The sequence below is a fragment of the Schistocerca serialis genome, chromosome 2 (genome assembly GCF_023864345.2).
Source record: "Schistocerca serialis cubense isolate TAMUIC-IGC-003099 chromosome 2, iqSchSeri2.2, whole genome shotgun sequence".
NCBI lineage: Eukaryota > Metazoa > Arthropoda > Insecta > Orthoptera > Acrididae > Schistocerca > Schistocerca serialis.
The window spans coordinates 669458363-669482772 of record NC_064639.1 but is presented as its reverse complement, the minus strand read 5'-3'; the positions used below and the strand labels follow the sequence as shown (position 1 = coordinate 669482772).

General features: G+C 42.8%; 1 protein-coding gene across 1 annotated transcript in view; it reads left to right on the top strand.

Moving 5' to 3' along the window:
• Positions 1–24063, top strand: part of LOC126456318 (uncharacterized) — a 1428646-nt gene extending 1404583 nt beyond the window's left edge. Inside the window, exon 17 of the mRNA XM_050092069.1 lies at positions 21273–24063. Within this exon, the coding sequence (XP_049948026.1) occupies positions 21273–21358 (86 nt within the window). The 3' untranslated portion in view covers positions 21359–24063. The remainder of the gene's footprint in view (positions 1–21272) is intronic.
• The last annotated feature ends 347 nt before the right edge of the window (positions 24064–24410 follow it).

The following is a 24410-nucleotide window of genomic DNA, read 5'->3' as shown; positions in this document are numbered from 1 at the left end:
ACTCAAACAACGATCTGAACGACCTGTGACAGTAACAAGTCCAGCTAACTCCCGTCGTGTGTTACAACAATTCACTCACTCACCACAGAAGTCTGTGAGACAGTGTGCCCATGACTCGATCAAGTGTTTGGCGAATTTTGAAGACAGCAAAGTGGAAGTGCTACATCGCACGATTGCTACACGCAATGAACGAGGACGACCCAGATCGTAGAATGGAGTACTGCGAGTGGTTTGCTAACATGCGCAATGATGAAGAGTTTGCAGAGGTGATTTTGTGGTCTGATGAGGCACAGTTCAAACTCAATGGCACAGTAAATCGCAACAATTGCATCTACTGGGCCGCCGAAAATTCGAACGTCCATGTAGACAAAGCCGTGAATTTGCCAGGAGTAAATGTGTGGTGTGGATTGTCTTGCCGGGGCTTGATTGGGCCATTCTTTGACGGCACAGTTACCGGTGAGGTGTAACTTCAGAAGCTTGAGACATCCATTTTACCTGCCATCCGAGACGTGTGTGGAGACGGAAGAGTTTACTTTAAAAAAGATGTTGCCCCAGCCTCAAAATCGTGTTAGGGCGTATCTTGACGAAAATGTAACAGGAAGATGGATAGGCCATAGAGGTGCTGTGGAATATCCACCAAGTTCCCCAGACCTAACTCCTCTGGACTTTTACCTCTGGGGAACACTAAAGGACGTCGTTTATCGACAAAAGCCACGCACATTGGATGAACTTCGAGAATACATCGTACATTCATGTGCAAATATCCAACTGAACTCGTTGAAGTCAGTAGTTCGTGCTGCAGTTCGGCGGCATCGTTTGTGTGTGGATGTTAATGGTGACCATTTCGAACACCTACAGTGATATCTTTAAGGTGGACTTTAAGCTACACTTTTACCAAAAATGAGACAACTCCCGTCAATTACTTTGCAAGTTATCGACTTTTAAACAGTGGATACATTTTTTTGGACCCCTCTGTATTTACTGTTCGGGTGTACCAATTTTATAGCAATGATGTTCAGGCCGTTCGCTGTAAGATTTGCATTGTTAGTGTTAGTGTCATGACTTGCCTTCAGGGGACGGTAATGGTCCGGTGACATAGGGTTGGTCGGTTGATCTGGAGGAAGGGACCAAATAGCGAGGTCATCGGTCCCATCGGATTGGGGAAGGATGGGGAAGAAAGTCGGCCGTGCCCTTTCAAAGATAGCATCCCAGCATTTACCTGAAGCGATTTAGGGACATCACGGAAAACCTAAATCAGGATGGCCGGATGCGGGTTTGAACCGTCGTCCTCCCGAATACGACTCCAGTGTGCTAATCACCGCGCCACCTCGGTCGGTCATAGGGTTGAAACACGAGAACCAGTGTGCATCAGAGTTGCACACTTACATGCGTCTGGACTAGGCGAGCAAGGTTTTACTCGTAAAGCTGTTTTATCAGAACAACAGCAATAGTGCTGGTGCTCTTCGCGAGTATCAACGCATTAAAGGAATACAGAGAGGCCCTCTTTCCGCACAGGGGTTGAAGAATATGATTCGGAAGTTCGCATTAATTGCGGATCTGTGAATTGCTCCTATGAGAGGCCGACGACCTATTACGCCACTTCTTGCTGAAGTTACTGTTGCCACGGCTCAGAATGATGGACGCAATATGCAATATTCAAGCAGTGCCCGAGCTGTGTCACGACAGCCGAACATTCCGTGGTGCACTGTTCGATAACTGCTGCAAACAACTTTGTGAAACAGTATCACTAAAGCGGTTCCAGGCTGTCGTGGACACCGATGGTCGTCAGATTGATGAGCATTTGTAAACCGGAACATAAACGTGGGAAGTAGTTAAAAAATATTACCCTCTCATGTGGAAATGAAACTGTGTTTCTTTCAATGATCTCTTCGTCATTTCTCTTCCGCGTGTCGTTGTTAATGTTCCCACAAAGTTTCATTGTCCTACCGTCATTCGTTTTTCATGTTGACCCTCGCGAGTAGCGAAAGTTTAACCGTAACCCCCTATACATTAGGTAAGCTAAAATTGTCATAACCGATGGAGATTGGTGGCTTATGTAATAAACAACGATTTAATTTTTAGGACAGCAACGCTTCCGGTTCTAGGCGCTTCAGTCCGGAACCGCGCTGTTGCTACGGTCGCAGGTTCGAATCTTGCCTCGGGCCTGGATGTGTGTGATGTACTTAGGTTAGTTAGGTTTAAGTAGTTCTAAGTCTATGGGACTGATGACCTCATATGTTAAGTCCCATAGTGCTTAGAGCCATTTGAACCGAAGTCTTACGTAGTCCCAGCAAGGACCATAGAGTGTCTTGACTCGTCTGATACATCAAGACCCATCAACAGAGTAGATTACTTAATTAGCTCTTAGACAAGACCAACTTATGCCCATCAGGAAGGTTGGTGTTCAACTTCCCGTCGATAACGATGTCATTAGAGACGGAGCACAAGCTCAGAGTGGAGGAGGGTGTGAAAGGAAATCGGATGTATCCTTGTCAAAGGAACCGTCACGTCATTAACCACAAGCGACTTAGAAAACCTAAAAGTATTTGGCCAGACGGTAGTACGAGCTGCCGTCTTCCCGAATAGAATTCCAGTGTATTAACTACTGTTCCACTTTACTCAGCCCCAACAGCAGAAATCCGGGCCTCCTATACTGCCAAAGTACCTGGAGCGTCAATTACCGATACATTCACGTCAGAAACGATGCAGTGACTACAAGTTTCGGTTTGTGTCTTATAAGCAACAGGTTTGGAAAACTGTCAATCCCTTAACAGCTTGTGTAATCGGCCTATGTCCCATCTGAGTAGCGTTTGATGTTCCGCCATCATCACGTCCGTACTCCTTCCAGTCCATGAAACTAACTTCTGTGCCATTACGAAAGCACCCAGCAGCAAGTCTCATGGAGACTTGGCAGTCTTGCAGGATTCGAGAGCTGAATTGCGACTAGAAAATCTTGGCACATGTTGCGTCTGAAACGGAGTGCTTTTGGAGCCCGCAACCATATATTTGTGCTCTCTGCTAAAATAGAATGTACTTAATAGGCAGCGTCAACAGCTACGTGACATGTAAACAAGGCTGGAAGTGGTTTTGCGCATATATTTCGAGAAAAGGAGGACAGTTTTCGCCGTCTGCGAAAGCCAAAGGCACGACTGCTACTGTACTGAAAATCAGGAAAGATAATTTTAGAAAATAAACAAGGCAACGTTAACTGTAATTTCTTTTTTGTAGAAACGGCATATCATTCAAAAAGCGCTTTTAATGTTATTGTTGTCCTTGTTGTGGCCTGTAGTTTGAAGACTGACTGGATGCAGCTTTCCACACAAGTCTTTCATTACATCCACTTGAAGATGCTTCCTGTAGTCAAATCCTTGGTCTCTCTCTACAGTTTTTCCCAATTTTATTCACCCCGTCCCCTCCTCCCCCTACATTGGCAAACTTCATAACTTTTATTTCTTCTGCCTGAAATTCAATTTTCTTTTCAAATTTCTCTTTGGTTTCCTTTACTGATTGCTCAACGTACAGACTGAATTACGTGGGGGACGGTTCACAACCACGTCTCTCTCCTTTTTCACCTACTGTGTGTCTCACATGTCCTTCGAGTCTCGTAACTTCATTTTCGATCCCGTACAATTCATAAATAATCTTTCGCTTCCTTTATTTTATCTCTGCCACCTACGTGCTCCAAAGAATATCACAAAATACAAGTAACGTGACGCACAATTTAGTAGTTGAAGCAAACTGTTTGTAGAGCATGCGTATTTAAAACGTAGCCCTTATTAAACATCGATGCTTTTTAATGCTTCCCAAGAGCCAAATGCTGGCTTAAATTTGCTGGTACGTTTTCATAAAAAACACATGAATGAGCTTTCTTATTCCGGGGCCGCCTTCCTGTGGTCCCACCGCTAACGTACCGCTCCGTCTCGCCGACAGGACGAGCGGAAGTCGTGGTGATAACAGAGGAAAGTGGCGTCCCGTCTTCCTGCCAGACCACCACTGGCCGCCAGGTCTTCTGGAAAACTGTGAGCTCTCTACTGGACACGACGCTTCAGGCTACAAAAAAACTTTCAAACCAATAAGCGAATGTATGAAAGGCGTTCCATGACGATAAGTTTCGAAAAAAGTTACTTAAGTAACAGACGTACCAGACAGCATTACTAATGCCTTCTACGACACGTATAAAAGAAAAACCGGACGAATGCGAGTAGAACTTGCATTCTAAGGGTTCCGCACAAACTTAAACTACATTCCTATAGAAAGAAATGTCGTTGTTTAACGTTGGCACCACAAATCTTGAAAAGTACTTAACGAATTTACATCAAATTTTCACACCATACTGTAATGAACATTCGGACAGACATTGGCCACATGTATTCTTTTATATATGTAATATACATAAAGATCAAACGTTGTTTCTAATACTTCACTTCGTCTGAAGATGATGGATACGGAATCCATTGAAAAACTGCAGTAAGACGACAACGCCACTCGGCTGATAAACCGAGAAGATTTCACAGGTGAAATACTCCGGGAAAGCCAGCAATCACAAAAAAGTACCTGACAAATTTACTTCAAATTTTTACGCGTTACTCTAATGAACATTCGGACAGATATAGGCTATATGCTTTTTAATATATATAATACACAAATACAATACTGGAAGAGTAACCGAAGATACCAGACGTCTCCAAAATTTCGTGACTCATTTATTTCAAATTTTTCAGGATACTCGAACATCTATTCGGACAGAAGTGGGCTATATAATTTTAAACACGCGTAATATATAAATATATTTCTAATACGTAAATGGGAAGCATTGTAACACAAAAATCTCCGAATTTTCTTGATTATCTACTTTGCAAATTTACACGACGTGCTAACACACATCCTGACGCACAGACTGAAAACTGTATATTTTAAAATGTTGTTGTACAGGTTTCCTGTTAAACCTGACTGCGAGAAAGAAAATATTGAGCTGTTCTGTGAAAATGTATAGTTTCGTTTTCTATTTCGCAGCCAGCTTCAGCCACTATAGCAGGACATGCATCATTATACAAATTGTTTCTCCCATATGTACTCATTCTCTTTACACACAGTTTCAAAAGAACATTCGTATACACAACGACTTGCTGTTTTGTTTTATTCCTCACCGTTGGTTTTACAGAAAACAGGGAAGTTGTATTTATGGCTTATCGGCTTATTATTAGAATACTACTACGGAATCTCAATGCCTAAAAGTTTGTAATCGTACCCATTCGCATATTAAAACTATGCGAAATATTGTCATTGAAGCTACTATTCTGAGGGTCTTTCTCATACACCGTATACCAATGATCGCAAAATATTCATTTTAAGCAACCCCACTTCCCGCTCAAGATTTCGTTTGCAATAAGAATACACAAGGCTCAATTTGAAACAAAGGGCTAAGAGAACAGAGAGAGAGGGGGGGGGGAGGAAATTGACGTAGAGAGGGGGTGGAGGAAATGGACGATGATGCACAAAGAGAGGGGGGGGGGGGGAGAGATGGGCAAAGAGTGGGGGAGGAGAGATGAGCAGAGAGAGGAGTGAAAGAAGTTGAGGATGTACATCCAGTTTCTACAGTTATTTAGCAATTGCGAAGCACTGGCGCCGGCCGGGGTGGCCGAGCGATTCTAGGCGCTACAGTCTGGAACCGCGCGACCACTGCGGTCGCAGGTTCGAATCCTGCCTCGGGCGTGGATGTTTGTGATGTCCTTAGGTTAGTTAGGTTTAAGTAGTTCTCAGTTCTAGGGGACTGATGACCTTAGAAGTTAAGTCCCATAGTGCTCAGAGTCACTTGAACCATTCTGAAGCACTGGCGGATTCGCTAGTTATGTATATATATAGTTCAGGCATAGGTTTTTGTGAGGGAGTTTACGAGTATTAAAATATACGACATAAATGGCCGTATGTTTTGACCACCTTGACTTAGAAGCCTAAATTTTTCACATCGCCAAGGGACGGTAGCCCTTGGTATTTGATATAAATGTCAGCTTGATACGTGTACCCTTTCATGAGAAAAAGAGGTTTTAACAGACGGACGGACAGACAGACGGACAACAAAATGATCATGTAAGGCTTCCGTTTTTACCGAATGAGGTATGAATCCCTATAAACAACATCCAACTTTTTCAGATTGTGGCTGTAACTCTTGCAGTTTCTAGATTGAAGGGGTTAGAATGCAGATTCAACCTGACTTAATTCCTAAAACACTAGCTAATGTCTTAGTAACACGTTGATAAATAACGTACAGGAAGTTTATTGAGCTAACTGATGCATACTCTCGTTATTAGGGACATATTGCTGTTAGTGATGATTGCAGTTCGATGGTAGGTGAACTAAATGGCTCCTATCTAGGTTTCACAAAAATCAAAATTTATAGCGAAGTGGTCCGCATGTAGATTCACAGTAAAACATTCTTCCAGCGGCAGCATACCTCTCTGTTGAGACATGCTAAATCACATTTTTTCGTTGTCTGTTACAATTTAACCTTCCATGCGTTAACTGAAGAGCAATACTAGCAGAAAGAAAGAGGAACTATTTGCTGAACCTCTAGAGCACATAAGAAAAGATGGCTGGAAAGAGATCTGAAATTGCCTGGTCGTTAGCGCTAAACTGAACGCTTTGACCCAGCTTCGTCGTTAGGCGTCACTGAAATTCTGGGGTAAGGCACCGTCACTTTCTTCGACGTAGTGTGTCAAGCATGTATCTGTGTCATATGGCTGACAGGAAACCGTGCTTGTGCAGTGTACATTTGTGCGCACGTTGATACAAATGAGTCTGGAGCCAGAGGGATAAAGAGCGTGAAAGCCGAGAAACTAATCATTATCGACACTGTCACTTACCTCACTGCATATCAATTTAAACTGGGACGTTGGCGTTACAGTCTGTCTATAAGGAACTGCATACCACCGTCCGTCTTTCCTTGTTCATAGATATCAAAGAATGGTGTAACGGGAAAAAATGGTTCAAATGGCTCTAAGCACTATGGGACTTAACTTCTAAGGTCATCAGTCCCCTGGAACTTAGAACTACTTAAACATAACTAGCCTGAGGACCTCACACACATCCATGTCCGAGGAAGGATTCGAACCTGCGACGGTAGCGGTCGCGCGGTTCCAGACTGTAGCGCCTAGAACCGCTCGCCCACCCCGGTTGGCTGTAACGGGAAACAGTCAATAAAATTCTTCTGCGTATGTCACCGCTTTGTCATGTGTAAAATTTTCTCCGACGTTTGGGTCATTGTTGCACATGGCCTTCCTCAAGGTGTTTTTGTTACTGCAGTATGCTAGCAAAACCACCCTGAGGAACGCCATTAAAACAGTGCCAGAAACGTTGGAGAAAATTTTACACATTGACAAAAGCGGTGACTTGTCCAGAAGAATTTTGACAGTTACAACGGCCGCAGAAGATTACGCTTACATGTAACAGGAAACTTCAGTCGAAGTCTCGAGAAGCACCAATCTCTCAACCCTAAGAGAGTCATCCGACAACGGAGTAGTCCTCGTCAACGATTTCTTATACCGCTTCAAGAAAAACAGAGAATAAAATATGCACTGTGTTGCAATTCTTACTCCCCTTATTAGCTGAATGGTCGTGGTGCGATGTATTTCAACCATCTGTTCCAGGATCGTTTCTTCCACATAACCGCTCTTTGCTGCACCAAACAATATAACGTAGTGCTTAAGAAGCTGGACTCATATTTTTCAGGATCAGGTTAAAGACTCGTTTGGCTCACCATGATTTTAAAACGAATGCTGGGATGCTTTCGTTTTTATTCACTCACGGTAGCATCGAATACGCAATTGCCTTGGTACCGATGAGATGTGCATGAGCAATCTTTATTTTTGTTTCATTTTTTCCTTTATCTCGCCAACGGAGATCAATCAAGTTACACATGAATACAGGCAAATTCTGCTTACCACCGTAAAAATCAAGGTAAGTCTTTTTAAGAAATGCTTGACGATTACATATGAGCAACGGGTCGGTTATACAGCGTGAGTCGCCTAACTCATAACAAGCCCAATACTACAAAATGGTCATAGAGATCGAAATATGGTGAGTACTTTTCCGTTTTCCGTTTTCTGTTCCATGTACCGAGATATGGAAACAACATTTGTTTTCTTGTGTGGAGCGGTGTGTTTTCGATAGCTCGCCACGATGACACTAAAATGATAACACGCACACAATGGAACTTTTACCGGAGGACTGGAAACTATACTAAATGTGGAGTTCTAGTCTGCTGTCGCGAGATCTCAGCTTCACTTCCTTTCTGAACGTAGCCTGCAAACAGCGCAGTGCAAGCAGACTTCGAGCTCACATTTAGTACTTCTTACTTTGTGAAAAGTTTCACTGTCAGTATAAACGTTTACCCTATCCAAGAGCATAGCAGCGTATTCGTTAGAGGTGAGAGGGGGGTGATGAGAAAGGGGGGGGGGGAGGGCAGCTCACGTTAGTTCCACGGTGAATGACTAAATATGAGGATGTGCTGAAAAGTAATCCTCCGAAGTTTTTATTCCGCTTTCAATATCAGTTGAGGTATTACATGTAAAGCGTATTACTTGGTCAACGTTCCCACTTCGCTGACCCCCCACCACAGAGGGCTTCAAAATGTAGCGTGTAGCTTGGCGTTTGTAAAGGAACTATGTCGGTTCGTGAGAAACATCGTGCTGTAATCGAGGTTCGAATTCGAATAGTTCGTCAACACAAGGAACACTTCTTCAGCATAACGTTGGCAGACCGTACACGAGTGCTGAGATATCTGCGACAATCCGACATCTTGGGTTCACTGTCATCGATCACCCTCCATACAGTACCGATTTGGTCCCATACGTTTTTCATCTGTTTCCTTAACTTACAGAACGTCATCGAGAACTTCATTTTGATAGTAATGAAGAGATGCAGGCAGAGGTGAGGTTGTAGCTCTCTCAACAAACATTCTATAGTGACGGTATCAGCAAACTGGTCTCTGGGAGACATTTGTTCGTCGCGAAGGCGACTATATTGAGAAACAAACACGAGACATGAAGAATAAATAATAAATTTCGCTTTATTAAAAAGAGCTCGCCCTCGTAGTTTAGAGACGTAGTTAGATAGACTCATTTTACTAAGGTTTGAAGCTCCTCTTGATGTTTATCTGTGTTTGCGATTTAAAATTGTGTTGTTTTGAATATCAGCATTATGCAAACAAAGTTATTTATTTTTTATTTTTATATTTACCCAGACGAGTTTCGACAACTATGTTCATCTCCTGTGGGTCAAATTTTTATTTTTGTGAAGTACAATATCAAACTTATAATAATTTATCTATTTTAGACCTAAGAATAACAATATGTGCATTTTTCTTTGTTTTGGTTAGGCGCCCACGTTAAAATTATATTGCTAAATCAACTACATCACTATTCATCGCTTTTTGTGCCCGTTTTTAGTCGTTTAGCATGTCATCTGCAAACTAGCCATGAAGAAAATTATTGTATAATTTTCCTCGTGGTTAGTTTGCAGATGGCATGTGCCAAAAAAAAAAAAAAAAAAAAAAAAAAAAAAAAAAAAAAAAAAAAAAAAGACTCAAAAAGGGCACAAAAACCTATGAATAATAATGAAGTTCATTTATCGATGTAATTTTAAGGTGAGTGCCTAAACAAAACGAAGAAAAATGCGCATATTGTAATTCTTTGGCCTACAATAGATAAATTATTATAAATTTTATATTGTACTTTACAGAACTAAAAATTTGACCCACAGAAGATGACACATAGGTGTCGAAACTCGTTTGGGTAAATATAAAAATAAAAAATAAATTAACTGTGTTTGCATAAGGCTGATTTCAAAACAAGCCAAGCTGTATATATACTTGCAATTAGTCAACACCCATTCATATTCTGGGATTTTTCAAAATCATACCGTATTGAGAAGTCTTGTCTCCTTAGCGGGGCGTATTATGAGCTCGGGTGGCGAGGATTTCCTTTCTAGAGAGGAAAGCTCCCGTCTCCTACCCCTCGCTGGGTACGTTCCTAACTGTATCACTGCACATCCCGTTTCAGAAGCTATCGAAAACGTTAAAAAAATTGCATCGTTGCATTTAAGGAGAAACCCTTTATTGGGTCCGAAACTTTCACGTTCGGCAAAACGCTCGCCCTGTTGCATACTGTCACTTGTCAGGAACCTCGTTTTAATACCTTGGCCGCGATATTGCGAAATATTATGGATGTTGTGACTAATGTGAGGCAGTCTGCGAACAAACTTTGCCTTTAGACACGCACTGCCTGCCATACGCGCCGTGGCTCAGCTGTGCGCTTCCCAAGGTTTGTTTGGCACTGATTGCCAGATTGCATCAGCTGTTTCCTCCTCGCGGCAAAACAGCGTGGAGACACCATTTTCCTGTCTGGCGACAGAGCGTTAAGTAAGAGCTGTGGGGCTTCCTATTGCGAGCGCGATACTGGCGTGTCGCAAGTGCTGGGTGCGTCCGCGCCGACGCGACATCGGCTGACGTGACCGCACCGGGCTCCTAGTCTCGAAGTGATGCATCCGCAGAGGCGAAATTACGCCGGTGGTGACGCAAGGGCTGGCACGACGTGCAGCCGTGTCGCGCTTTCGCACTGTCGCTGTGCCGGTAGTAACTGCGAATATCGCATTTGCTTTTAGCAGCGTTGGAGTTTGTTCGTTTTTTTATTACTGCGGTCGTAATCCAGGGTATTTACGTGGTTCTGGGCTGCCTTGCAGAACTGGATATTTGCTTCCTTCAGCTTTCATAACTTGACAGACACTGGATTTCTCAGAGTTAATGACTAAAGGAGTTTCCTATTGTTGATCAAGTAACGACGTTCCTTCACCAGTGCTGAAAGAGCTATTGAGAAGGAATATGGTACCGGGTGGTTATATGTAAAGTGCAGTTACTTCGGGAGGCACAGTGTGGGCTGTAATTATCGTATGGCAGCGAAACTTGGTAGGTATCCTAAAGCCATTCATGAGGAACCGATTTACGATGGAAAACAAATTAGTTCCAATTTTGGCCACAAGTCGCAAATCTGGCACTGTGAATACAGGAAAGTCGTATAGAAATGTTTCCATACTGAATGCAGTACGAAGGGGATGTGGGTGGAAGAGGTCAAACAAATGAAAAAAGACATAATACTGATTTTATTATTAACCGCCGCTTACACAGTTTGCTCAGTATGAGCATAGGCCACGTATCCAAGATACTGCAACCGTAAATCTCGCAGTAGTTCTGGTAGAATCTGCGGAACGTGTTGTGTTGTATACCGTGTGGTGGCGTATAGAATGTCTGTCTGTATACATTAATGTTTTGTAAAGAGATGCACACGCTGTGAAACTTATCGTACGAATCTGATAAAGCTTGTTTATGTACAGTAAATCTTTGTATGTGGGCCTTGTTTAACATTGTTTGCGTAATACGTTAGGTGAAGCTTTCAAAATATGCACTGAAAACAATCTGCGAGCACTTGAAGTATTAAAATACATACCTCTGAAATTTACTTTAAATTGAAGCAGCATGCACATACTTAATAGCGGTTCTCTTCATTGGTAAGAATCTATTAATCGTTCATCTGCTTTATCAGAAAATACGTCTCACCTACACGCACAAACTACAACCACACAGTATTAAACTGTCTTTGGTGGTTAGAGCTTTAAGTTCCGACCGATAAGCTCTCAGGGCTATCTTTTTATTAAATACCAAATATAGTTCTTCAATAAAATACCCAGCTAACATGGGTTACGTCGTAGCATCTCATAATATTTGAAACTTATCTCGATAAATATTTGCTTTGTTTAAGTACTGACAAAACATCGTCTTTGCCACAGATTCTATCAGCACAAACAAGCACAATGTTTTTACGTAAAATTCCTTGAAATTAAGCAAAATGCCTATCCACTCTGAAGGAGTATTATTAGTATTTTTCTTTAAACAAGTCTGAATTGATATTACAAATCGGTTCAGCAAAATAGTGAAATAACGTTATCCGTCTTAAGATGGCCGACAACAATACGAATAGCATCTGCGCCTCTCGCTTGTTATTTAAAATATTCACAGGCACTTCTTAAAGCGTAAGCTGGTGGGGTTAGCAAATACTACAAAAAGAGAGTACAAAATTAGGTTGCTTCAAATTACCAAATTACACTTACAGCAATCACGTCTGGCCTCCAGCACGCTCAAGATACATCAGAAATCGTAGAAGAGGAAGAAGAAGTGAGGAAAAAAAATTATCAGAGCATTTGTTCTAAGAATGACAATGATCATAGATATTAGTTTCCCATATAACGGTTTTTTGTAGGTCATGACACATTTAATTAAAATTTTTCGTAACACTTTTGTAAAGAAAGTTCGTCATTATCAGTTTATGGCAGCCGCGCGGGATTGGCCGAGCGGTCTAGCCGCTGCAGTCATGGACTGTGCGGCTGATCCCGGCGGAGGTTCGAGTCCTCCCTCGGGCATGGGTTGTGTGTGTTAGTCCTTAGGATAATTTAGGTTAAGTAGTGTGTAAGCTTAGGGACTGATGACCTTAGCAGTTAAGTCCCATAAGATTTCACACACATTTGAACAATGAAGTTTATGGCACTTTCTAACTCGTAACAAAGTTTTTCGTGATAAATTAAGTTCACTTTCACGAAAGTTTATAGCAGAAGTGTCTGCTCCAGGAGACAAGCAGTACAGCGTTCCTGTACAATGCTTTTCAGGTGATACAGAGACCGAACGTGCTCCTGGTGGACGCGTTCTTTTAGATACCATTACAGACAAAAGTCACATGGATTCATATCAGGTAATCTTGCAAGCTGTCCATCTGGTAAACCTCTTGGGATAACCGGTTGCTGGAGGATTGCATTAAGCAGATCTTCGACTGGGCGAGCGACATGAGGTGTTTGCCTTCGTTGCATGAAAGCAGTGGTTTCCACACAGCTGCGCTCTTCCAAAGCAGGGATCGCATGCTGTACGAAGAACTGCGATAACATGGAGACGTCACGCTGCACCCGACAAACCCTCTGGATGTATTCTCTTCAAGCAACAACGGACCGAAAGTAAAGGTGCTTGTGAATCCACACCAGTCATATGTGGTGACTGTAGTGGCTATTCGTGAAGAACACACGGTTTGACGGTACCCGAAATTTGGCAGGTCTGTTTATTCACTGCGTCATATAGCGTAAAATGTGCCTCTCACTCCGTAGAACATTGCCCAGCCACATACCATCAACTTCGATCTGTGGCCGAAACCGAACAGCAAATTCAGAACCTTGCTGCTCATCATGAAGTTTCTGTTGCTGCACTGTCTAGATCTTGTTCGGGTACCAGTGTGAAATCGAACGCAAAACTTTCAGTACTGTCGACGACGGGATGGACAATTCTCGTGACACTGCTCGAGCACTAGCACTAACCGGGGCACATGCTGCGTTGTGAGTTGCAGCAAGAGAAACCTCGTCAAGAAATTCTACCGGGATAGGACGCTTTCCTATTCCAGGTGCCACACTAAACTCACCTGTGTTTTCGAATTTTATTATCCTTTTCTTTAAGCCATTTAATGACATGAGGCCGCTCTTCAGACCTTTCAGTCGGCGATACTCTCTCAATATAGCACTATAACTGCTGCCGTTCACATAAAACAGTTTCACTAACAGCGCACGGTCTCTCTTCTCGATAAGCGTTCTGTTCATTCACTTTATAGTGTAAAACGACAGCGTGGATGTCATACAGTCATACGAACAATATACAGTGGCGCCAGATTTTCACCTGATGGCCACAGTTGGATTTTTTTTTAGTGTAAATCGGTTCCGCAGTAACGCATTAGCACATCTACCAAGTTTCGCTGTCATACGATAATGTCGACCCACAACGCACCTCTGTGAGTAGCTAAAATTTAATTATAAGCACCCGGTATCTGATCTGCAAGGGACCGTAGTCTTCTAATACGATCCATGCAGATCTTGAACGGCAAACACAGTACTTGTACGGAAACATAAAATAACGAACGTGTCGGTGAAAAGAGGATTGGGAAAAAGTGAAGTTGATATTTGGTGTGAGTTGGGGGGAAGGGGGGGGGCGGTGGTGATGAGGGATGGGGGTGTACACATGACGTTCGAGGATCAATAATGACAGGAATTATTGTTTTAGGTGATGCCGATGTGAAATTACTGCGAAGTGTTGCGTATTTGCCAAATGAGGTCACAGCACGTATCATAGCGAGTATGTACTTTTCTTGGGAGTTAACTGTTAAATGTTGGTTCCAAAACACTGCTTGTTGCCTACTTACGACACATCACAGAAAACGTCGTTCGGCTCCCCATCGTGTTTATAGGGTTGACACTAGCAAAAATCTTCGTGGAGGATATTGTCAAACGTAATTAACGAATGCTCTGAGTATGTTTTAACTCTGCCAAAATATTCCAAAAAAAGAATCTCTTTGCCTTTGTTACTCTGTGAAGTAATATGGTGACATGCGATGTGTTATAAGTAAGCAGCAAGAAATATTACCGAAAGTAATCTATAGCCTTAATTTACAATAGTAGTAACTATTTCTTGTAACATGCGTACTGTTTTTATACAAAAGAAAAACCTGTAACACTTCGATGACATACCATAAAATCAGAAACGCACTTCAGTGATGTAAAATGATTGTCTACGTAATGTTAATGGAATAAAGCTTTCACAACGCGCCAGTAAACAAGTAAATATTATTAGCGAGTTATTTGTCAGTAGATTTCATCGCCTAGAGCTAACGACCTGGTGATTCATTGAAATACTTTCTTGTTTCCATGGCATTATACAACGACCGTCAGCCACAGCCATCTTTACTATGCTGAAAAATCGTTAAACACAAATGTAGCTGTGAATGTTCTCAGTAATATAATTGTATATGTCTTCCAGCCAGGTGCTTACCTTAATTTTTGAGAGGGATGTTCACATGTGCTAGTGAACGCTTTGACTCGTATGCATTTCGTAATTTCAATGTTTTCGGTCAAAACAGTTCATTGACGTTGCTAAGATAACACAACCCAGAAAATGTAGAAGCAACTCTGGAGCACTTGGGGCCACAAATCGGTATATGAATTACAAAATCAGCTTCCAGTACCTTGTAGAACAAGTTGTACTCCATATTAGTATTAACATTACAGTCTTAACATCAAAATACGCCTTTATTAAACAGGTGTTATGTGACCATTGGCTTCGTTTCTCTCTTCCCTAAAGGGCGTCCAATGGCCTTTTGCACGTCTCCTCGGTGACGTGACCCCCAGTAATCTCCCAACCTAACTAGACTTCCGATACTGTAAAAAAAAAGTGGGTGGTAGCGTATTACGATTCAGCACACTACAAATTACAAGAATAAGCTGCTTTTATTGTAAAAGTATTTTCATCTTTTTCCTGCGTAATCTGTGTATATATTATAGAAATGAATGTATGTGTGTATGCATGATTCATATTTCCTCCTAAACCAATGCATCGATTTCAAACAAACTTGGTACACAACTCACTATGTGGGCAGAAGCAATGTGCGAACAAGAATTGTCTACCTTCGATAGAGGTGGCGGTGGAGATGGAATGGGACGACATAGAAACGTAGCTGAGGAACGTTTGGAGCAATTTCTATTAAATTTTGTGTATACATAACTCATTATTTGTATAACTTTATATAAAAATACTGTGGGACTAATATACAACTACAACCTCTAGCGGTGGGTTGGGAGTGACATGCCATGGTAAGTAAAGATATTTGTTATCGATCGATATTAGTATCGAACCCTTATTTCTGGGGGTAGTTAGGCTCTCATTGGTGACAATCCCGATGACGTTCCGTCCTCTGGATTATGGGGAGAGGGGAGGGGAAGGGAGGATGGGGAGGTGTGCAAATACAATGACATATCAGCATCTCTGTAATGCCTGAAGCCATTTCCATCAAGCTTAATCCTATTGGTTCACCGCCACATCGCCCACTCAAGAATTTATTCATCCTGTGGCCTGGAGGTGAAACTAAAAATATTGTTTATAATGATGTTTTGAGTTAAATCAATATTATAGTGAATTGTGCAATTTGCATACTTTGTTTTTTATTTTGGGTGCTGTACTTACCTATTTGTATATATTCTTGGTGTTTCAAAGACTTTGCATCAAATGTCTATGGGTGATAGATCATGTCATGCGGAACAACTTCTGTTGGAGACAAAATGTTCGATGATGCTTCCTGGCGACACTAGACGTCCTTCTCTATCGGTTATGCCCCTTAGAGGCCGCAGGGCATAGACACTCTGCTGCGTGCTTATGTACAATGTGTGGCCTTAACCAAGTTATCTGCTCTGCGAGGAACTGGCTGGGTCGAGCAAAATTTAAGTTTCATGACTCTCCTTCTCCGCTTAGAGACATTTGTATGCTTTTCTTGTGGAAAATCACTCTGTCAATTTTCTGTGGTCGACAGGGCGCGTCTGCTCCAGTTTTATAGGGCTTTTGTGCGATTGCTGCTGGATTATGGATGCAAAAATGGTTCAAATAGCCCTAAGCACTACGGAACTTAACATCTGAGGTCATCAGTCCCCTAGACTTAGACCTAACTAACCTAAGGACATCACACACATCCATTCCCGCGGCAGGATTCGAACCTGCGACTGTAGCAGCAGCGCGGTTCCGGACTGAAGCGTCTAGAACCGCTCGGTCACAGCGACCGGCAGAATGGATGCACATTGTACGGGTCAGTGAGGCCTTCTTACCTGAAGACAATTGATGCTGTACACCATGAAAGGATCAGACTGGTCACAAGCGCTTACAGGACCAGCCCTATACCCCATCTGCGTGCTGAGACTGGTGAATCGAGACTTCCAGTCCGGCGGCAGCTTCTCGTGGTGTGTCGATCATATACATTCCTCGCTACTCCCACTTCCCCAGCATACCATACCACCGCTCATCCAACTATGGATTGCCTCTTTACCAATAGTCCAGGGTTATTGACGCCATTTGGGATACAAGTTGCCGCGCGGGATTAGCCGAGCGGTCTAGGGCGCTGCAGTCATGGGCTGTGCGGCTGGTCCCGGCGGAGGTTCGAGTCCTCCTTCGGGCATGGGTGTGTGTGTTTACCCTTAAGATAATTTAGGTTAAATAGTGTGTAAGCTTAGGGACTGATGACCTTAGCAGTTAAGTCCCATAAGATTTCAGACACGTTTGAACATTTTTTTGAATACAAGTGTCTGCTGAAGTCACGTGGTATAGGACACATACAGGCTCAAATCCGGGGTTTTAACTGACTGCAGGGGCCCAGAGTAATTTTGGACTGAGTGCAGGACAGGAGAGATTGCTCTCCTGCTTGTGTTTTTAATATGATATTTTCCATCATTTTAAATGAGCACTGCAACTATGTAGCTATATTCATGGATGGGTCTAAGTAAGAGGATTCTGTTAGCTCCTCTATTATTTTCCCTGATCGTGTCCTCAAGATTCTGTTGCCCCCGAAGTTCACTGTATACGATGCCAAATTATCCTCGATCCCGAGGGCGCAGAAGGAGATAAGATGTGCTGTAGCTGCCAAATTCCTTCTGTGTTCTGACTCCCTGAGTGTCCCTGCAACGCTTGTATCCAGCCAGTAAAGTATTCCAGGATATCCAAAACACTTCTCCATTTACAAAAGCTGGAGGAGGAGATACCTTTCTGCTAGGTGTCACGGTTCATGGATATAGCGGAAAAAAGAACGGTGCATGCAGCAGCCAAGGAGGCATGTCAGTTCAGTTGCCATCCACGTGCATCCTATCATCTAACTGTTGAGGCTCAGAGTCATGTGTCGATGGAAGATGGGTAGTTGGAAGTAACAGACAATAAGCTCCGTCTAGCCACACAGACTGTACAAGTTTCTCCTTAATTGTGTTCGCATAGGCCACAGCCCTATGATGCACGACTTCTTGTTCTGGCGAGAGGACTCTCCAGTGTATGGTGCTTGTGGAGTACAGACCACCGTGCGCCACATTTCATCAGGCTGTGCTTTATTTTCAGACGAAAAGGCAGCGTCAGATTTGCCGACAGATCTGCTTAGTATTTTAAATGACTTTCACGACAGATACGGTTAGAGTTTTGAGGTTTTGTGATTTGTCCAACATGTGTCCTAAGATTTTAGAGAGATGCTCTAAATGAGATGAAAAGTTGACTCGCTCATCCAAGTCTTTTATAAGTGGTCAGCCAGTCACATTTTCCCGTACCTTTCCTTTGGATTCTGTGTCGTTTTATTTATGTTTCAGTCCCAGGTATTAGATTAGATTTACTTTCATTCCAATTGACCCATAGTGAGGAGGTCCTCCAGTATGTAGAACATGTCAGAAAAACAACAATACATGACAAATATTTACAACTAAAACAAATAAGCTAATGTACCATTGTACAGGTCCCAAGTGAAATGATCGTCATTTTTTAATGAACACTGCATGAAAGAGTCATTTTACAAACACTAATGCACTTAATTTAAAATAAAAAAGTTTATTTATTTATTTATAAGGTAATAAACGTGTAATACAACTATTATAATACTTATTTACAATGAACACACTGAAATTGTGCAGAAGTTATATTGTACTGGTTTTACTGAGAAATTCATGAATGGAGTAGAAGGAGTTGGCCACCAATAAATCCTTTAGGCTTCTCTTAAACTGAATTTCATTGATTGTTAAGCTTTTGATGGCTGCTGGCAAGTTCTTAAAATTTTTTTTTTTACAATCCTCTGAATTGTTTGAAATCATTTTTTGATTAATTAAGTATTAAAATTTACGTATAAAAACTGAAAATACATATATAAACGTATGTCTGCTCAGAACAGTAATTACACTACGATATTAGTACGTATCTGTTATTTCATTTAAGAATAAACTCTCAAATAAGGAATTACAATTATACATTTATATTTTCTATTAATTACTCGTGACTACATTCAAGGTATTTATTCCCTTCATTTACAGAGCCTTCTACAATTTGAATTGAAATAGATTAATCAGTTATTTTCTCAGTTATAAGTTTTTCTAGACGAGTTACATATTTTGTTTACATGTGTGATCCTGAATTAGACTGGGAAATGTTCATTTCAAATAGGCACCTTTCACCTTTTCTCCATTGTGTTAAGGCGTGTGAGATAGAGTGATTGTGTGGGTCAATGCTAGTGAGGTGGTTATGAGTGAATGAATGTCAATCAAACACAGACCAGCAGACCCTGCTAGTTTGGTCAAATCGCATCCTTCCAGAGCCTGTAAATACTAAAGGGGTGCCTATTATCTCCGTTCCCAGTGACGTGATCTATTATCCCTGCGCGTTTAATACAAAGACTCTGAAGCCCATTGTATGTTTCTTTGAATGTTTTATTATTTTATGCTGTTTTCATGAATACGTGTCAATGAAATTTCTATGCTATTACACCCGTCTCTTACGACCTCGATGTCAACAGATGTTGAACCTTACTCTTGCATCCTTCTTCCTTTGATATTACACTACAAACGCAGTCCGCTTGTCTCCTTTTCTAATAGAAGATCGGAATACAAAATGGTTCAAATGGCTCTGACAAGGGAACCTCCCCATCGCACTCCCCTCAGATTTAGTTATAAGTTGGCACAGTGGATAGGCCTTGAAAAACTGAACACAGATCAATCGAGAAAACAGGAAGAAGTTGTGTGGAACTATGAAAAAAATAAGCAAAATATACGAACTGAGTAGTAGATAGGTAAAATCAAGGATAGTATGAGCCCAGGAGTGCCGTGGTCCCGTGGTTAGCGTGAGCAGCTGCGGAACGAGAGGTCCTCGGTTCAAGTCTTCCCTCGAGTGAAAAGTTTAATTTTTTATTTTCAGACAATTATTGTCTGTCCGTCCGTGTCAATTACCAAAGTTCAGGCGCTCACACATAATCAACTCCGCTCTCCAAAATTCCAGGACGTGTTCAGATTTGCTTGGACATATGTGGGATTTGACGGTCTAGACGGTCTAGACACGGAAAAATTTGAAAACGTTAAAAACATATGTTTTGACAGAGCACGGGAAAACTGTGCGACTGTGAAACTGTTGCATTCATTTGTTGCAGTTTATGTGACAAACTCTTATGTTTTCATCACTTTTTTGGGAGTGATTATCACATCCACAAGAAAACCTAAATCGGGCAAGGTAGAAGAATCTTTTTATCCATTCGCCAAGTGTACAAGTTAGGTGGGTCAACAACATATTCCTGTCACGTGACGCACATGCCGTCACCAGTATCGTATAGAATATAACAGACGTGTTTTCCTGTGGAGGAATCTGTTGACCTATGACCTTGCGATCAAATGTTTTCGGTTCTCATTGGAGAGGCACGTCCTTTCGTCTACTAATCGCACAGTTTTGCGGTGCGGTCGCAAAACACAGACACTAAACTTATTACAGTGAACAGAGACGTCAATGAACGAACGTACAGATCATAACTTTGCGAAAATAAAAAAGTAAGCTTTTCACTCGAGGGAAGACTTGAACCAAGGACCTCTCGTTCCGCAGCTGCTCACGCTAACCACGGGACCACGGCGCTCCTATGCTCACACAACCTTGATGTTGCCTATGTTGTGCATGGACTACTCAGTTTGTTCATTTTGCTTATTTTTTTCATAGTTCCACACAACTTCTTCCTGTTTCCTCGATTGATATGTGTTCAGTTTTTCAAGGCCTAACCACTGTGCCAACGTATAACTAAATCTGAGGGGGGTGCGATGGGGCGGTTCCCTTGTGAGCACTATGGGACTTAACTTCTGAGGTCATCAGTCCCCTAGAACTTAGAACTACTTAAGCCTAACTAACCTAAGGACATCACACACACCCATTCTCGAGGCAGGATTCGACCGTAGCGGTCGCGCGGTTCCAAACTGTAGCACCTAGAACCGCTCACCGAGCGAGGTGGCGCAGTGGTTAAACACTGGACTCACATTCGGGAGGACGACGGTTCAATCCCGCGTCCGGCCATCCTGATTTCGGTTTTCCGTGATTTCCCTAAATCGCTCCAGGCAAATGCCGGGATGGTTCCTTTCAAAGGGCACGGCCGACTTCCTTCCCCATCCTTCCCTAATCCGATGAGACCGATGACCTCGCTGTCTGGTCTCCTTCCCCTAAACAACCCAACCCAACCCCATAGAACCGCGCGGCCACCAAGGCCGGCGATCGGAATACACGAATACCCGGTCAACGCCGAGTATTCGCATGTTGCATTGCTTCAGCACTGCACTGTCTAGCGTGATGTTTTAGTGCTGCAGGTGTTTATAACCGTCTGTAACTTGTGGTGTTGCAGGCATGGGCAGCGAGTCGCGGCACAAGCGCGGCTTCTTCCGCAGCCTGTGGAAGCGGTCGCGGCACTACTCGCTGGAGCAGCAGTAGCAGTCGGCCGGCGCGGGCCCCTGCGGCTCGCGCCAGTTCGAGGACGCTCTGGAGGACGACGCGCTGCCGCCGCCGCCGCCCCGGCGCAGGGTGCTGTCGTGGTGTGGCGCCGAGTAGCCGACCGCGCAGGGGCTCCAGAGGGTCCGTGCAGGCACAGGCAGCCGCAGTCCAGCTACTCCGTGTCTTCAGCTACTGCCGCCACCGGACACTGAGTGACAGGTGCCTCTCAGCATCGAGAAATACGATAAAGTGCTACGATGAAAACTTTTTGGGGACCAGGCAGTACTGTGACCGTGTGTCGGCGTATCTTGTACTATATTTGACGTGATACCAATATGACAACATATGTGAGAGTTTGGGAAGGGCACTTGACGGCTCTTACTGTTACAATCCGTAACTTTTGTGCCATTATAAAACGTCTACAACAAGTCGGACTTTAACCTTAGGGAACCAGAGTATCCATCAACGGCATAGCAGGACGGAACTGTTCATTTCCAAATGAACAATTGTCAGAAACTGCCTGCAGGTGTTTCTGTTGAGAAAGCCCTTTCTTGAAAGTGCTGTTTATTGGACTGATTTTTGTAAATGGCTAATCGAATTATTGGGAGGCCCGCACGCTTTCTCACTTGCAGCTAATGCAAATGAAAGGACCAGCCAGTACAATCTGCGCACAAGGCTTGACAATTTCCCTCCCGCTCGTTGTAGATGCACGAATGAAAACACGATATTGTAGGCAAAAGTATAAACATTTCATGGTCGATGTTGTCCTTACACATGCAGACTGCAAATAGCTTTAAGGGCCTTAATATATCGGACAAAATTTCTCTTGCAGTCGTGAGACTCATTTGAAGATCATACGCAGCGTACTGAATACGTCTTATCATATCTAGACAGAACAAAATGTGTGACTGATGCCAACAGCGCTTACAGCCAGCACTAGAGATGCATTATAGAAAAAGGGCGTCTTTTTTTCTTTCTTTCTTTTTTCATTGCTTCTCGGGAGAGAAGAAAATTACGGGTGGTAGGATGTTATGCTTAGTGTTCCATTTTTCATTTCCCCTGGTCACACGAGCAGATTTATCTGTTCAAAGCACAGCATGGGACAATCCTATCGCCATGTACACACTTCGCTTGGTATTCTCCGATAAAAGGAGACATTACTTGCAGAGCGCAGCTTTGAATATCCTCCAACATCTTTATCCAAGAGCCTCGCTAATGCGCAAGCAGAAGCTCTTGCGTTCAGCTGCAGCAGTCTGGTGTCAATTGTAGTTAATCTGACCCTATGTTTCAACCGAATTCGGGTTTTCGTGTAAACGGTACAGTGGAATATCAGGTTCTTCCCATTCTGTTTGTACGTTCTGCAAAGTGTCCATAAACGTAGGGATATCAAGAACAGTGTCCTGCAGAGTTTCTGTGTAGAGACGAAAGTATATTTGTGCACATGTGGCGACTCTGTAAGGCCGAGCAGACATGCTGCACTTCCGACGTAACGACTTGTACATAGCGACGTGATTCGTATAGGGAGATCACAGCAGCCAGACGGCTGCTAGCAACTAATCTCTATTTGCGCTGTATTATTGCTTACAGTAAGCTAGTCCCGGTGACCTGGCAAACTACGGCGGGAGTTCTTCGTCCCTCTTCGTTGCCGAAGAGAGAACATCAAGGGCCACCGCACGGCGTGGACTAGAGGTGCGTGATACGCACTAACCGCGCCGCGATGCGAATCGGTGTACAGTTAATCCTGATCGCCAAGGGACAGCACCGTACATATGTGTGTGCGTGTGTGTAAAATTAACAGTTTCAATTAACTTTCAATGTCAGGTTTTTATCTTTAATAAGAGTGATACCACAGACTTTTTTGTGAATAATAATGCACGCCAGCGCGTGTGGCGATATATTTTGCAGTAGCGGTAGTCCCGGTCGGGTGTGTCTGAAAGCGACGACAGGTTGTTTTTTATTGCGTATTCGTTGTGGAGCTTTGTATTCGTATCCGCGTCACTTTTGAATTGCCTTAACACGTAAAAAAAAAGTTTTCACATTTTCACACAACATAGTAGGAGAAACAGGCAGAGTACCACCACTACCCAGTTATTGTACTAACCAAAACGCACAATATGTAAGCTGCCACTGCCCAGGCCGCTGGGAATAATGCTTTTATACGTACATTAATGCTGGTGAATGTTCTTAGCTTAGGTTATATTTTCACGACTTTGAAAATAAAACAATGTAAATGTGCCCTCGCGTAGAATTGAAAAAGGTTCAAAGAAAAATTGTGATGGTTTCCATGGGACTTTGTAAAAATTCGTGGAGTCTCTGGGAAGCGAACAGCGAGAAGAGTCGGGGATAAAGAAAGTAATTTCTACTAACGCTTCTCTAATGTGTCAATATGTTCATGATATTATTATTATTATTATTATTATACTGACAATATCGAACAACTTAAAACTGTTTCATTGCAAAAAAAAAAAAAGAGCAAGCTTCATTTGTCATAACAACAAAATGCGGGGAACGAAGAACAAGGAAATATTGCGATTTGAGACTTCAAATTTAGCTTTTGTTTCTAGCGTTGTCAGTTTCAATGCTTTCGCTTCCCATGAGACTCTACGGCACTGTACAGCTGTAAAGAGAGGAATGGTTTTGCTTGTACACAACTCAGCTGCTGGAGAGCACAGCAGTGGCAAGTCAATAAAGGAGTACCAACTACACCCGCGTCTCTCATTCCTCCTAAACAGTCTCACAGCTCCGTGTGGCAGCGGTATTTCCATGTGAGCTGCGCTTAGCGGAGGGACCCACGGCTACAGTGGTCGAGCTGCCTTCACTGAAACGATTGCAGGTGAGTAAGACATACAAGGGTTGCCCAGAAAGTAATGCACCGCATTTTTTCTCAGCCGAAAACAATGCTACGAATGCTAAACGTTACGTATGAATTATTTGACGTCTCCTGAGTGAGCCGCGCCAAGTTTCCATCACTTCCGACAGACAGCGTAACTGCAGGACAGTTTCAAAATGGCGTCTGTAGGTGACGTACATGGAGGTAAGAATAAGGGGAGAT